The sequence below is a fragment of the Aedes aegypti genome, chromosome 3 (genome assembly GCF_002204515.2).
Source record: "Aedes aegypti strain LVP_AGWG chromosome 3, AaegL5.0 Primary Assembly, whole genome shotgun sequence".
Classification (NCBI taxonomy): domain Eukaryota; kingdom Metazoa; phylum Arthropoda; class Insecta; order Diptera; family Culicidae; genus Aedes; species Aedes aegypti.
In genome coordinates, this window is record NC_035109.1 from 183,140,061 (window position 1) to 183,155,824 (window position 15,764).

Sequence of the window (15,764 nt, forward strand, 5' to 3'; positions counted from 1 at the left end):
TGATTCATTCACAAAATTCATAAAGCCCGAGAAAGCCATTTTGAGTGAAAAGAAGTTAAATTTAGGTCGCAAAAGTTCCGATTAAATTTGTAATGTATGTATAGGCTCTCCATGTATGACGTATAACAGATCCATACAAATTTCCAAAATCATTCAGGTTTTTGAAAAAACGACGGCATCTCTCGCACTCACAACCCTATAGGGGTACCCATCCATTGACATAAACCGCTTTTACCCGTTTTACCGTGTTTACTCATTAAATGTGGAGAGGCACTTCTAGCGGGAATGGGTGAATTTTTACCCATTAAAGGGTATTCGCAAACCTCCGTGTAATGAAGTGAAGCGGGTTGTGAGTAGAATTTTCCGCTGTTCCAACCGTTCAGAAACGTCTCTCACACACACAAACAACCATTAAAACCTCGATAACATGAGAAAGCTCAAAAAATCAGTGGCGAACAAAACAGAATCGGATGTGCATTTTCAGTGACTTAAGGATCACTCTGTTTTCATTGAAACGATACAATAATAGTTCAAAAATCAAACATTTCAAATAATCGGACACAAATTCCCAAACGATGGTCATTTCGTGTGCGGTGAAAACATGTCGGAACCACAACAAAAACTGCGATCTGAGCTTCTTCACCTTCCCGCAGTTGGGCCAAGCGAGAAGCACCAAGGAGCAAGAGAAGCTCATCTCGATGCGGCTGGCTATGTGGCGGAAGGCCTCCGGATACCAGAAACTCATGAATCGGAGTGCCCGGATCTGCGCCAAACACTTCGTTAGTGGGAAACCGGCCAAGCTGGACGAACCGGGCAGTATCGATTGGGTGCCTTCGCTTCACCTGCCGGAACAGCCTTCGTCCAAGATTCAGGGAGCGGATGCGGATGTTGTCGCCGCCGAGAAGAAGAAGGCCGACGAAATTTTGAAACACAAAACGGTAAGTTCGTAACTTGTTACTAAGCAAACTAATGGATTTACACGTTATTTAACCCTATAATCATTAATCGTACCTTATCTTTCTATCTTTATTAACGAGATTTTTAGCCCTCGTACCTTATCCTTAATCATGGCAAAATTAAATTTAATCATTTATCATTCATTCAATAATTGTTAGAAGTTAATCATTTACGCTCTGATAAAATTATGTCATTACAGATTTGCAGTATCAAAAATTGCACCAGCAACAAGGCACCCAGCTGGAAGACCAAAATCTATCCATTTCCGAAACTGGATACCTCAAATTACGTGCGGCGCGTGTTGTCTGAAAAACGGCTCCTGATATGGTGCCAAATGTTGGATCAGTCCACCCAGTGGGACAAAGTGGAGCTTTGCAAATTGCAGCTATGTAGTTTACATTTTGCCTCTGGTAATTGATTTTCCGGGATTTTTTGGGCTATTTCATGCTTTCCACTAAGGTTGAACTCTATTTGACACAGGAACTATGGCGGAATTGACCGATGTAGAAAACGTGGATTGGATTCCAACGGTGAACATGGTGAAGAAAATTCAATTCCATGATCACGTCTGTAAGTGTTCTCAATGAATTAATGTTTCCTCGTAATCTAATGGATCGTCTTTGCAGCCTTTTTTGATCTGTACAATTTGATATCGTTGGTGAAAGACACGGCCACAACGGGAAATTGCGTGACAATCGACACATACAGCGCACCTCAGCGATATACAAATGCTGCGAGCACTATCGATTTGGCAGAACCAACTGTACCGGAGCCGCCAAAACTCCCGGGACCGAAGATTTCCGTTGGCCTGAAATGTATTCTTTGTCTTGCGTCCACGGCGCTGAAACCGTTGAACAAGGAAAGCCGGAAAGACATTGACCTACTCTTCAAAAACGTAAGTAGAAAAGTACCAGCAGGGCACACAATTGAGGTCAAACATCTTTCATGTTAAATGGCGTTATGCCAAATTACCCTGACCACTTTTAAGTCCCTATTTTCGATTTTTTTTCCGGTGCAGTAGCTTCTGTTGCAAGCTCCAGAGCATATCACGCGATTTTCTATAGAAATCTCTTCTTTGCTACCACAATGAAAAGCTACGTGAATTCTAGTGATTTCTGCAGAGGTATTTTCTGGAATATTTTCAGAGACTCTTCTACCTCCAGTTATTTCTTCCCAGAGATTGTTTCACCAATTTCTCCAGTAGCAGATCTTGTACATATTTTTACAGGATTTTGTCCATTAAAATCCTCAAAGATTTATTCTGCAGAAACTCGTCAAATTGTTCTGAAGGCTATTGAACTGAGTTTCGATTAACCCCTTTACTAGCAGCTTCATATTTTACCGCAAAAACAACAATCAAATCGCGATAATGTTTTTGTTTCTCAATATATTTGCACCATTTTTTCACAAGGTATCAAAAAACTTCTAATTATCTAATCAGTTATTTGTCATAAATGAAATATGCTGAATTCGGATCTATGCCGGAGATATTCCGGGTTGTACTGGGGTCACGAGGGTGCCAAATTCGGGAAATGTGATTGACCATTCCGGAATATCGTAGCCGGTTCCGCCAGGGCCAGTTTGGGGACATTTCCCTTTCATGTCCAAAACATACCGTGCGACGTCTCAATCTTCATGATTTCGTGAGAACATGTCAATAAAAGAAGAAAAACCTCGGTACAAACAGAAGTGGCCACTCCAGATCTCCTGGCACAGGTTCCACGAGGGCCTCTTTGGGGACATTTCCGTTGTATGTCTAAAAAATACCAATAAAGGAAAAATAAACTAAATATCAATAGATTTGGCCACTCCAGAGCACCTGACAGAGTTCCGCCAAACCCTTTTTGAGGACATTTCCGTTTTTTGTCTTCGCACTGCGCGAACCGGACTCGTCTGATCCCTATTGCATCGCTCTCCACCGTAGGGGCAAGCGATACAATCGATGGACCGAACATTAATCTGTAGGAAAACCCCTTGCGGATAATCGATGAAATCGCGAATGGATTCCTAATTATTGATAAGTTTATTCTGATGAAATCCTTAACATATCCTAAGAATTTTTTTTATTCTGTTGCACGTGGAATTCCTCCATTCGCGAATAAGTGGTACAATTGATGGAATTGTCGTTTGGTCGAATTTACTCTTCCTTAAATGGGCACCCAATGAACAATTGGTAGCGTTTAAGATACTTACGTGTTTAATACAAGCTGTATAGCAGCAACCATTGCTGAACACATTTTTAGTTGAATCATTAATTGAAAAAAAAAAAATGATTTCCGCTTATTGAAAAGCAGTTATACCACTTAAAGTTTGTGTTTTAAGTAAGAGCTGAATAAACCTCCGAAAATGCAAACATAGTAGCTTTTGTTCTACAACACATAAGAAGTTTAACAATAGACTGAGTAAAAGCTTCTATATGTTGTAGCCGTCATTTTAGTAGAATATTGAACATTTGATTAACAACAAAACGTGTCTAATACTTGATATGTTGACCAGAATGATTAGTAAATCTTAAAAACAATGTTAATAACAGTATATGAGTATGCTTTTATTCAACGTTTGGAGTCGCTCGAGTTCCACAACCTCAGAATGGAGGATAGCTTGTCTGAGGCGATAATCGTGAATTTAATCATTTCCCGATTGGACACTGAAACACGCAGGGCATGGGAAGCCACTATGGAACACGGAAAGCTGCCTGTCTTTAAGGAGACCATTGATTTTCTGCGTGAATGCTGTTACATGCTGGAGCGGTGTGAATTATCTACAAACCCGATTAAAACCAGGAACGTGGTAACTCAACAAAGTGGTACTTCAGCAACATCGAGCAAGGTGCATGTAGCTAACATCCCTCAGCCGGTTTGTTGCCCCCTTTGTAACAATGAACATTTGATAGATGTCTGCGATTCGTTTAAAAAGATGACCGTTAATAGCCGGTATGCCAAGGCTAAGCAGCTTGGCCTCTGCTTTCTATGCTGGACATCGTACGGCCAATTGCAAGGCAGACAGTAGCAAGTGCATGTAAGAATAAACATCATGCCTTGATGCATCTGAAGGACAAGGTAGAGATTAAAGATGAAGAAGTCAGCCAGGTCGAAACAACTCCTGTCAGCATTTCTGGAAGCGTTAATGATCCACAGACCGTGGCGAAATGTGAAGTTCCGGCTACAACGTGCACCATATTGAAGCAAGTGTTGTTGGCGACTGCCATCGTCAACGTGATCGATGCCGGTGGCGTTACTCACAGGTGCCGTGCTTTGCTCGATTCCGGCGCAATGGCCAATTTTGTCTCTGAAAGGATGTCTGACTTGCTGGGTCTGCCTAAAAGTTACGCCAACGTTCCCATTATCGGTGTAAATAGCACGAAAACAGCCGTGAAATTCAAGATCCATGCCACAGTGAAGTCCAGAACAACAGGATACGAATTCGCTTTGGATTTTCTGGTAGTACCACGCGTTACAGGTGCACTCCCATCGTTTAAACTTGATGCCAGAGGTTGGCCTATTCCCAATGGTTTAAAGTTGGCCGATCCGAAGTTCTTTGAGCCTAATAGGATTGATATGTTGATAGGAGCAGAAACATTCTTCGAATTGATGCAGGCGGGCAAGATTCGTATGTCCGCTGATTTGCCATTACTACAGGAGAGTCTTCTAGGATGGTTGGTTGCTGGACCTGTCTGTAATGGTCGGAAGGTAATTAGCGTTCAGAGTTGCAATGTGATTCTCAACAATCACAGTGATGAGAAGTTGAACGAGTTGATGAAACGCTTCTGGATGATAGACGAGCAGCTGCTTGAACAATCGGAAGTGGATTTATGTGAACGTCATTTTGTGGATACATACACTCGAGGTGAGGACGGAAGATATGTTGTGAAACTCTCGTTTCGCGACGGAGCTGGTGAACTTGGGGATTTTCGAGCACAGGCAGAGAAACGGTTCAAGGCGTTAGAAAACAGATTGGAGAAGTATCCCGACACGAAACAAAGGTATGGGGATTTTATCCGAGAGTACATTAAGCAAGGATACGCAAGGGTCGTTGAAAACTCTGAGAAGAACATTGAAGGAGCTTACTATTTATTACACCACTGCGTGCTTAAGCCTGATAGTTCAACAACGAAACTACGCGTGGTGTTCGACGCGTCCGCGAAGACAACGACCAACTTATCACTGAACGACGTCTTGATGGAGGTGCCCACTATGCAGAGCCCACTGTTTGGCATCCTGTTACAGTGGCGGTTGTACAAGTATGTATACTGCTTCGCGTTAGAAAATGGGTTAACCAAGGTGCGAAGTTTGATTTTTGACCAACTTCGCCGCGTCGCAACTCTATTCTCAATAGTGCGCATAATGCACACGGTGGAGGGCATAGATGCGCACTATAGCGAAGTGACTCGCGACACGGAGAAGTTGGTCAAAAATGGAACTTCGCACGTTGGGCAGTGCCGTAGCGTGCGGTTGGCCAGGTTGGCACCCGCCAAGGGCGCCAGTCTCCAGGGGGCGCCGAAATGCGTGATGCACTTGTCAAAATTTTGGAAGAAACATATCTAATAAATGTTTCATTTTCAAAGGGTTTTCGTTGACTTTACGATGGAAAATTGAAGATATTCTTGTTGTTTTAACAATATATGCTAATAGCATTTCAGGTTATAAGCGTTAAAAATATGCCTCTTATCCCATGTCTATTGAACTATTTGCTAAGTAAAATTATAATTGTAATAAATTTGAAGGAAAGCTGTAGCTCTTCAGAGAAGTTAGCGATCACATTTTACTGCAGCATAAACTGGATTCTAATAAAATTTCTAAAACATATACTCAAAGAATCTTGAATCCGATTCTATTCAAATCTTAGAAGGGAATTCTGGAAAAAAAATGTTTGTACATAGGAACTGTTGTTGTAAAATGTTGACACAGTTCTTATATTATCTTTAGCAATATTATTACAAACTATTTGAAAGGACTGCTTCAGAATGCTTAATAGATGCTTCACAGAATTATGAACAGGAGTTTTACACATTCCGTGACATAGGGAAACTAGTTTATTTTTGCAGTGAATGGTTTTTGCATGTAAAATTTTGTATGAATTATGAACCCAGTCGCTTTTAAGAACTTTCCATGATGCAAAGAATAAAACTGCCGAAATACCATATTTTAGTCACCCTAGTTAGCACACAAAATCTTCGATATATTTATGGATTTCAACATAATACTTGGTGTCATTCTGACAGAATACTGGCCAAACTATTTCTTGTGGAATTCTGATTGATATTTTCAAAGAAATTTCTAACGAAATCCTAAATTAAACTATTACGAGATCCAAAATATTTTTTGCTGAGAATTTCATTCTTTAAGGCCCAAGTAAAAATGGAGCAAAAGTCAAAACTGAAAGAGCAGTTTTCTCTTTTTAAAACAATAAATCGAAGAAAGTAAAAACACACAGCTCTTGTATTTGCCAAATAAAACAGCTGTGTGTTTTTATTTTCTTCGATTTATTGGTTTAAAACAAGAAAACTTCTTTTTTAGTTTTGACTTTTGCACCATTCTTACTTGGGCCTTAAGAAGGTGTCCGCCATTTGGCCGAATGCCCTTTGGTCGACTGCCGTTTGGTCGAACGCCATTTGGCCGAATGCCATCTGGCTGAAGGGGTCGTTTGGCCGAATTACGAATAAAAAAATCAAATTGCCTCAACGCTGAATGTGGCCCAATAACTAATTAATTTATTGATTTGTATGATGTGACGGGATGTCATGTTTGTCACTATATAAGTGCCCCAAGAGAACGATAAAATTGACCCGTTAAATCAGAACAAAACTCTAAGCCGATGGTCAATTTGCATCTGGGTTACCAACGGTGTGCTAGTTATACTGGTTTCATCACTATCGGCAATATTTTAGCTTACATTTCTATTGGGAAGTTTACCTTCTTTAAATCATTGGCAGTTCTTTGTAGTTAAACTAATAAAAACTATTATTTGCATTACACTAGCTCAAATTTTCATAAAAGATTTTTCCTTCTTTTGCTCATAGGTTGTATTTTTAGGAATGGGGCTGTCCATTAATAACGTAAGACAATTTTAGCGGTTTTTCAACTCCCCCCCTGCCCCCATGGTAAATTTTTTTGTATGAAAACCAAAAATAATTTGTATGGCACGTAAGAAATCTTCAACCCCCCTCCCCCCATAAACTCTTACGTAATTAATGGACCACCCCAATGGTGTTTTTCAGCATGGGTGTTAAATTAGGTGAGATGTCATTCTCCTCTAAGTTTAAGATAGCAATGTGTGAACTGAACTCTGCACTATTGCTGCACAGTGAACACTTACGTAAAAGAAGCTCACTCTTTCTCCGTTGTGAAAAGAAGAAGCCAAAACTTGTGGTCGCTAGAACTATGAAATATTTCATTTAGTATGATTCGAAAGAACTAAGCAACCCGATCCAGCAGAAGTGCGAAAAAGTCATAAACCGTTTTAGTTACTGTCAAAAGCTGACTACAAACGCGATGTAAAAACCTCTGCTGGCAGCTATTACTGCTAGCAGAGAAGTGAATAATTGCTTAAATGTAGAATGTTCTTCTTTCAGCAGTATGCGTTTCACTAAAGAGCTAATTATTTGAATAACAACGATGATTTATCCTTCTTTCGAAAATAAGCTGCATCAGTTCTTTGAAATTCATTATAAATGCATGCTGACTGTAGTTCACTATTGTATTTAACCCAAGACCGGTCGCATGCGTGTACTGAAAAAAGCTCGCTTTCCATACACAGCTCGAGCGAGGTGGTGCTGGCGACGGCTGAATACGCGACCGCCCTTGAGTTAATTTCGGCCCAAACGGCATTCGGCCAAATGACCATTTCGGTCAAATGGCGTTCGGCCAAACGGCATTCGGCCAAATGGCGTTCGGCGAAATGACCCGGAACCCTTTAAAAATATCTAGAACCATTACTGAGCCTTCATAAGCTCTTTCTTGAGTTAATATTGATGCTGCTAAATAATTTTATCGTAAACTTGTTTCACGAAAAAATAGAGATAAGTTTTGACTTTGACTTTGAATAGGGGGCGCTCAAATGATGGTTCGCCAAGGGCGCCATGAGGCAACGCTACGGCTCTGACGTTGGGTCACCCATTTTTAGTCGCGAAGCAGTATATTCTCGACTGATGTGCAACGCATGTACGAGCAAGTGAAGGTTAATGGCGAACACACTAAATACCAGAGATGTGTATGGCGAGATGAACGGTCCCAACCGTTGATGAATCTGGAACTCCAGCTGGTAACGTATGGGATAGGACCAGCAGACTTTTTAGCGACAAGATCATTGATTCAGTTGGCCCATGATGAACGTGATAGCTTTCCGGAGGCGAGTGATGTTGTTCTGAAATGCTTTTACGTTGATGATGCCCTAGTGGGAGCAAACACAATGCACGAGGCGAGAAGGCTACGTGAAGATCTACAAAGTTTGCTGCAGAGAGGAGAGTTCAAATTGCACAAGTGGTGTGCAAATGACCCATTGCTTTTGGAAGACATACCAGCCGAAATGCGTGAGAAACAGCTTTGCTTCGAGGACATTGATGTGAATGGGGTGATAAGGACGCTTGGTCTTTTATGGGACCCCGTTAGCGACAATTTTCTTTTCCGAGTCCCGACAATAGCTAACACCTCCGAAATTCCAACTAAGCGTGAGGTTTTGAGCGAGATAGCAAAATTGTTCGATCCTCTCGGCATCTTGAGCCCAATTGTGGTACTAGCTAAGTTGGTGATGCAACAACTCTGGTGCAAGAAGCTTGATTGGGATGACGCTATTCCTAGCGAAGAATTCGAAATCTGGAGCAAACTAAGAGCAGAATTGTGCGAAATAAACAACATGAAAATTCCAAGATGTGTTGCAGTAGACGCCCCGATAGCATTTGAGCTGCATGGTTTTGCAGATGCGTCTCAACGAGCCTACGGTTGCTGTATATACCTGCGGAGCGTTAACACTGAAGGAACAGTTAGTGTGAAGCTGATTTGCGGCAAATCGAGGGTTGCACCTTTGAAAGAGTTGAATCGAATAGAAAAAGGGGAAGCCTCACCATCGGAGATGACAATTCCGAGGTTAGAATTGTGTGCAGCACTATTGTTGGCAGAGCAGATTAAGACAGTGCGCGAAGCCTTGGAGCTAAACATTTAACGGGTAGTTCTTAGGTCTGATTCGGAAATAGTTCTAGGTTGGTTGAAAAGGTTGAACTCTAACTTACCGGTGTTCGTGCGAAATAGAGTGGTGAAGATTCTAGCATTGACTCAAGATGTAGAATGGCTGCACATCGGCACGAAACACAATCCAGCGGATCTCGTATCTAGAGGCGTTCAACCATTGGAATTAATGAAGAGTAAACTATGGTGGAACGGTCCGGCGTTTTTGGAAATCGAAGAAGATGAAGTCGCTATGGATTGTCCCGAAGAAGTGAACAACTGCAATTACGGTGTAAGCGCTCATGAAGAATCCGTGAAAGGCTGTAGTGGCACATTATGGTCAGCTGTACGACGTCATTTTGAGCTGTAGTAATTATCACAAAACGCAGAGAGTATTCACCTACGTGGCACGATTTATTCACAACTGCAGCGTAAGGCGCTCGGGCAACAAACGAAGAAGTGGTAAATTAATGAGCTGTGACTATCGCGATACGTTGTTAGCGATGGTGAGAGTTGTTCAGCATGTCGTCTATGACGAGGAGATTAAAGATGTTGAACGCAACCGACCGGTGAGAGGTAAACTCAGAAATTTGAATCCTATTTACAATAAGGATGAAAGGATACTGAGAGTTGAAGGTCGAATCAGACATTCCGACATGCCACGGGACCAGAAACACCCCATGATCTTACCGGAGAAGAATCTTTTCACTGATTTAATGATTGAGACAATCCATCGAGAGCAACTACATGTTGGGTTGAATGGTTTGCTCGCGAAGGTACGACAGCAGTTCTGGCCTGTGAACGCAAGACGCACTATCAATCGTGTATTGAGAAAATGTGTGAAATGTTTTCGTTCAAGGCCGAAAAAAGTGGTACAGTTTATGGGGGATCTGCCAAGCGTTCGCGTTACTGCGGCTGAACCATTTTCACGCACTGGTGTTGATTACGCTGGTCTATTTTTGTTGAAGGAAGGCAGATGTAGAGCTCCACGGAAAGCTTTTGTATGCGTTTTCGAATGCATGTCTACTAAGGCAATTCATCTCGAGTTAGTAGGCTCACTTTCATCAGATGGATTTCTTGGTGCGTTGCATCGTTTTGTGAGTCGAAGAGGGAACGTTGCTGAAATGCGGTCTGACAACGGTTCCAACTTTGTGGGTGCTGAACGCCAGTTTAAGGAGTTGAAAACTTTGCTCGAGTCACAGGCTTTGGACAACGATATCTCGAAATTTTGTCAGTCTCGTGGCATAACCTGGAAACCCGCGAGCGCCGCATCAAGGAGGACTCTAGAAAGCCGGAGTAAAGTCCGTGAAGAATCATTTGAATAAGGTGCTGAATGAATCGCATTTGACCTATGAGGAGATGTGTACTTTATTGCACCAAATAGAAGCGATCTTGAATTCGCGCCCTATGATCCCGCAAAGTGATAACCCTTCGGATTACCAAGCTCTGAGTCCAGGACATTTTTTGGTAGGACGCGAACTTACAGCGATCGCTGAACTTTACTATGGCGATCTGAAAGAGTCGACGTTGTCCCGATATCAGTTGATCCAACGGAGGAAGCAAGCGTTTTGGCGTCGTTGGTCCGCTGAATACGTCACAGGATTACAGAGGCGTGGAAAATGGTTCAAAAATCCCACTCTGCTACGGGAAGGATTGTTAGTGGTGTTGAAGGAAGATGGTTTGCCACCGCAAACGTGGAAGCTGGGACGAATAATTGAAACCCACCCTGGCAAGGATGGCATTGTGCGCGTGGTAACCGTCCGAACCAGCAGCGGCACCTACAAGCGTGCAACAACGAAAATAGCTGTGCTACCGATTGGTGATGAACTGGATTAAATACATAGCTGAGGAGATGAGGAGCCATCCGGCTCGGCGGGGAGAATGTTCATCTAAAATTTAATAATAAAATTGAAATCTCTTAATAACTGTTTACTGTGTAGCGCAGATTTACCCTCGCGGGTCATGACAGAGAAATTTGCTTGAATTATTCTTGAAATATGTATTTCCTGTTGGAACAAAACTGAAGCAGGCGTGAATTTTCTTCAATAAAGTTCATAGTTAAGAACGAAAAGCAAAAATTTACAGTCCATTGAGTTTTGAGTTACGACCACTGAATTCCCGAATTAACATTATTTAATTCTACTACTGAATGGATTCCATAGGAAGTTTGTAAAAAATACTTCATGGATTCCTGAAGAAATCTTTGGAGCTGAAGCAAACTTTAGTTAAATACTTGAATCAGTTCCTGGAGAAAATAATAAAAAAAATCATAAAGTAAAACCAGCAATTACTTGTCTTAATGTTTGGGCGCATCGCCCCCTAGACACGCCAGTGGAAGTTTCTGCTGTTTTGCTCATCCAGACAGCTCGCCCAAAACCCAGACGGTATTGTTCAACCGATGGAGTAGTCGACGGAAGGACAATAGGTCGTCGCAGTCCATGCTATGCCTAGACGGCTACGGATGGATTGATGGACAGACGACTCTTATCTCCATCATGCCCATGCGATTGTTGCTGCTGTCCTTGTCCAGCGTATTGCGATGCGGAGAACATTTATCCGAGGCTTGGATGCGGCGATGATAGACAACCAACGATGGCTGGGGTGCTCTCGCACTGACCAAGCCGATCGTTGTTTCTCTCAGTGGATGACGTCACTGATATCGATCATCAGAGCACGGTGGATGGATGGCTTGCTCTGATGATGATATCAAACGCATCCACTTCTCAGTTCCACTTTAGCTACACGGCGCGATCGGTCGCTTATTTAAATTGCATACCCGTGAATACAGTTAGGTTTATTACGTAGAATATAGTAAGTAGTGATGAGTGAGAACTATTGGTTTTATTTGAACGGTACGAACTGAAATTCCCGCGTTCGCTCGGATTGGCTCAGGGTGTCTGTGGTTCTGCTGCGACTAAATTGAAGGTGATTTGGGGGCTAAAAAGAGTGTCGTATTGTGGACGATTTACTGGAATTTAGTGGAATTGTACGATTGAGTGTCGGTGATTGCGCCAATTTGTGACCAGAATTTTACTGTCGGCTACTGGAGCCTAATCGAAATCAAGGACTTTTCGGCTATTAATCGAAGGTGGGTTCCGGATCCGACACATGGTCCTTCGAACCGGATAGTGCTGAACTGGAGTGGTCACGGATTTGAGCGTGTAGGATTTCCGCCATCGCGGTTTCACGTTACGACGCTTTGTTACCGCGCTGTAATAGCGAATCGCCATCCTTTCCGTATATGAAAAGGAGTTTCGTGACAAAAGAAGAATAGGCTCTTGGCGCGTACCCAAGCCAAGCCAAGCCTGGACGCCGCCCTGTTGGTTTCCTGTACTAAAGATTCGGGACGGTGACTGCTAGCATCGGACTTGGAAGGCAACACTAAGTTTGCTCCGCCTGTGGGTTTTCCAGGTAATTAATTAGACACTTAGTGTATGTCTTGTCGGAGCTAGGCATTTCCCTTTGCTAACACCGGTTTTATTCATTCACACTGTCATCGCTATTACGGAGCCATCATCACTCTACGGGGATCGTCGTTCCGCTTAACCAGATAGGAAGCTCTGGAGTTGTGGATACTTGGTATACGATTATCAGCCCGGATTGGAATCGGCGCTGGTGCTGATCGATTCATCGGATTACTACTCATCGCCTGCACGACCGACGGGTGGACTCAAGCAAGGAGGCAGCAACGTGGAGCGTTATCCAGGTTAGTGAACATTTAGTGTATGTCCGCCGAAGCGTGGGCGTTTGGATACTCCACAATTTTAAATAAAATTTATCCTCCTTGGCTTGCGACATCTACACCCACACATCCCTGCTATATACTACGGATTATTGAGGCTATATAAACTATAATTGAACGTTTTTTGGATACGTTCGGCATCATTTGGCACGGGCATTGGTACACCGTTGTTTTCTCCGGGTGAGTTGCACGGTATATGTCCCGTCGAAGCAATTTTTTGGATACTATAGTTAATTTCCCTCCCTTTCACGCGACTTGATGAAATTGAACAAGATTTGATCCACATCTGGCTACGCTTTGCTACCAAAGTTGGACGATTTTACCCTATTGCTGCACCCGTGACGCTGTTCACTTGGTTAGGTGAGTCGAACAGTATATGTGCAGCCGAAGTTAAATTTTTGGATACTACCGCCACGATTCTCTCCTCTATTCACACCAATCCACGAGATTCCGAACAATCGACGTTGTTGTCACAACATTGTGTGGCCGAATACCGCCGACTGCGTAGGGTGTCCTGTATCACTCTCATAGGTTAGTTAGAGCACGATATATGTCCTAGCGAAGCTAGGCAATTACGCAGTATACTACACCATCATTTTCATCCGTTCAACAACCGATTGATTTCGCCGAGTCATCATGTCGCTGGCATCGTACAAGGTCCTGGTGGCGAAGCTGAGCGATGTTCAACAAACCTTCAACGATATTTGGAGCTACGTTGACGATCTGCCGGAGGATGCGCCCATCAGCCAAATGACAGTTCGTTTGGAAAGACTGGACGACCTGTGGGAGAAGTTTTCCGAGTATCTCATCGAAATCAAAACTCATGCCGTCCACGACATCGAGAAGAATCCGTACACAAAGGAGAGGAAGGACTTCAGCGATCGCTACTACCATGCGAAAGCGTTTCTACTGGATGCGATCAAGCTGAAGCAGGAATCAGTGGAGTTGAACACGTCGGCTAGGTTCCTAAATACGTCCGGTGGTGGGAATCTTGATCATGTCAGGTTGCCACAGATCAAGCTTCAAACTTTTAGTGGAAACATTGAGGAGTGGCTCAGTTTCCGCGACCTTTTCTCCTCGGTCATCCACTGCAAGGCGGATCTCCCTGAGGTAGAAAAGCTCTACTACCTCAAGGGATGCCTCCAAGGAGAACCGAAAAATTTGATCGACTCTCTCCAAATCACTAGCGCCAATTACAAGGTCGCTTGGGATCTTCTACAGAAGAGATACGACAACAGTAAACACTTGAAAAAGCTCCAGGTGCAAGCACTTTTCAAGCTTCCTAGCTTGACCAAAGAATCCTCATCGGATCTGCACACTCTCGTGGATGGTTTCGAGAGGATCGTGCAGACCTTAGATAACGTCGTCCTGCCTGGTGATTACAAGGACCTATTGTTGGTCAACATTCTCTCTGCGCGATTGGATCCTGTGACACGTAGAGGATGGGAGGAGTTTTCTTCTACAAAACAACAGGATACGGTTGTTGAACTCACCGAATATCTCCAGCGACGCATCCGTATGCTGGAATCGCTGCCAGGGAAGCAATCGGAGTCCAAGAACTCAGCTCAGTTCCACCAACCCGGGAAGTTCAAGACATCTTCGGTCAAGACGAGCTTCAACACCGTCCAAACATCCGGAGCAAGTTGTGTTGCCTGCAGTGCCAATCACCAGCTGTTTCAGTGCAGTGTATTCCAAAGGATGCCGCAATCGGAAAGGGAGGCAGTTCTCAGAAATTATTCTCACTGTAGAAACTGTTTCAAGTCCGGTCACCACGCTAAGGATTGCCAGTCGAAGTTCTCTTGCCGGTATTGCAAGAAGCGTCATCATTCGCTGGTGTGCTTCAGGCCTGACAAGGACAATTCTTCGAAGTCGGTAGTGGCACCGAAGCCGACGAGGTCCAACAATTCGAGGGATGAACAGGATTCTACGGAGACGGCTACCCCAGGTTCCAGCACTACGGGTAATTCTACATCGCAAGTATCCAACATGGCGGCCACCGATGCCGTGGTGGCTCACGGATCAGCCCAGTATTCCAAGGTACTGCTGGCGACGGCTATCGTGATTGTCGAGGACAACAGTGGACATCGCTATCCAGCACGCGCTCTGTTGGACTCAGGGTCAGAGAGCAATTTCGTTACGGAGAGGCTCAGCCAGCGGTTAAGGGTAACCCGCGGGAAGATAGATGGAATGGATCGGCCATGGAATCGGCCAAGCAAGGACCAACGTTAGGCAGCAGATCGAAACCACCATTCGATCACGTATTTCGGATTACTCCCGACGGATGAACTTTCTCGTTCTACCGAAGGTGACAGTCAATCTACCTACAACTACGATCAACGTTTCAAGCTGGAGGCTACCAGATGGCATCGAATTGGCTGATCCATCGTTCAATGTGTCCGTGGCGATAGATATGGTTCTGGGAATCGAATCATTCTTCGATTTCTTCAGGAATGGACGGCAGATTTCGTTAGGAGAGCGACTGCCAGCACTCAACGAATCTGTATTCGGTTGGGTGGTTTGCGGTGGAGTATCGGTTCCCAATCAGTCGGTGAACATTAGCTGCAACGTGTCGGCTTGAGAAGGTCTAGAGGAGTTGATGGCCCGATTTTGGTCCTGCGAGGAGGTCGGGTCGGCTGAAAACTATTCGCCACGAGAAGCGCGTTGCGAGCAGCACTTTGTTCATACCGTACAAAGGGGGGAGGATGGCCGTTACACTATCGCTCTACCGACTGACGAAGACGTTTTGGAGCGGATTGGTGAATCAAGAGAGATCGCAGTTCGACGTCTTCAGGCTACGGAGCGTAGATTGGCGAAAAACGCAGATCTTCGTACGCAATACTGCGCCTTCATGGCGGAGTACTTTCAGCTTGGGCATATGAGCAAGGTCGAGAATGTCCCAGGTTCGG

General features: G+C 43.8%; 1 protein-coding gene across 1 annotated transcript in view; it reads left to right on the plus strand.

Annotated features, from left to right (window-relative positions):
- Positions 1-397: 397 nt before the first annotated feature.
- The window catches only part of LOC5577225, a 49,363-nt gene continuing 33,996 nt past the window's right edge, over positions 398-15,764 (plus strand). The window contains exons 1-4 of the mRNA XM_001656277.2: positions 398-938; positions 1,157-1,367; positions 1,438-1,527; positions 1,584-1,852. Of these exons, the coding sequence (XP_001656327.2) occupies positions 576-938; positions 1,157-1,367; positions 1,438-1,527; positions 1,584-1,852 (933 nt within the window). The 5' untranslated portion in view covers positions 398-575. The remainder of the gene's footprint in view (positions 939-1,156; positions 1,368-1,437; positions 1,528-1,583; positions 1,853-15,764) is intronic.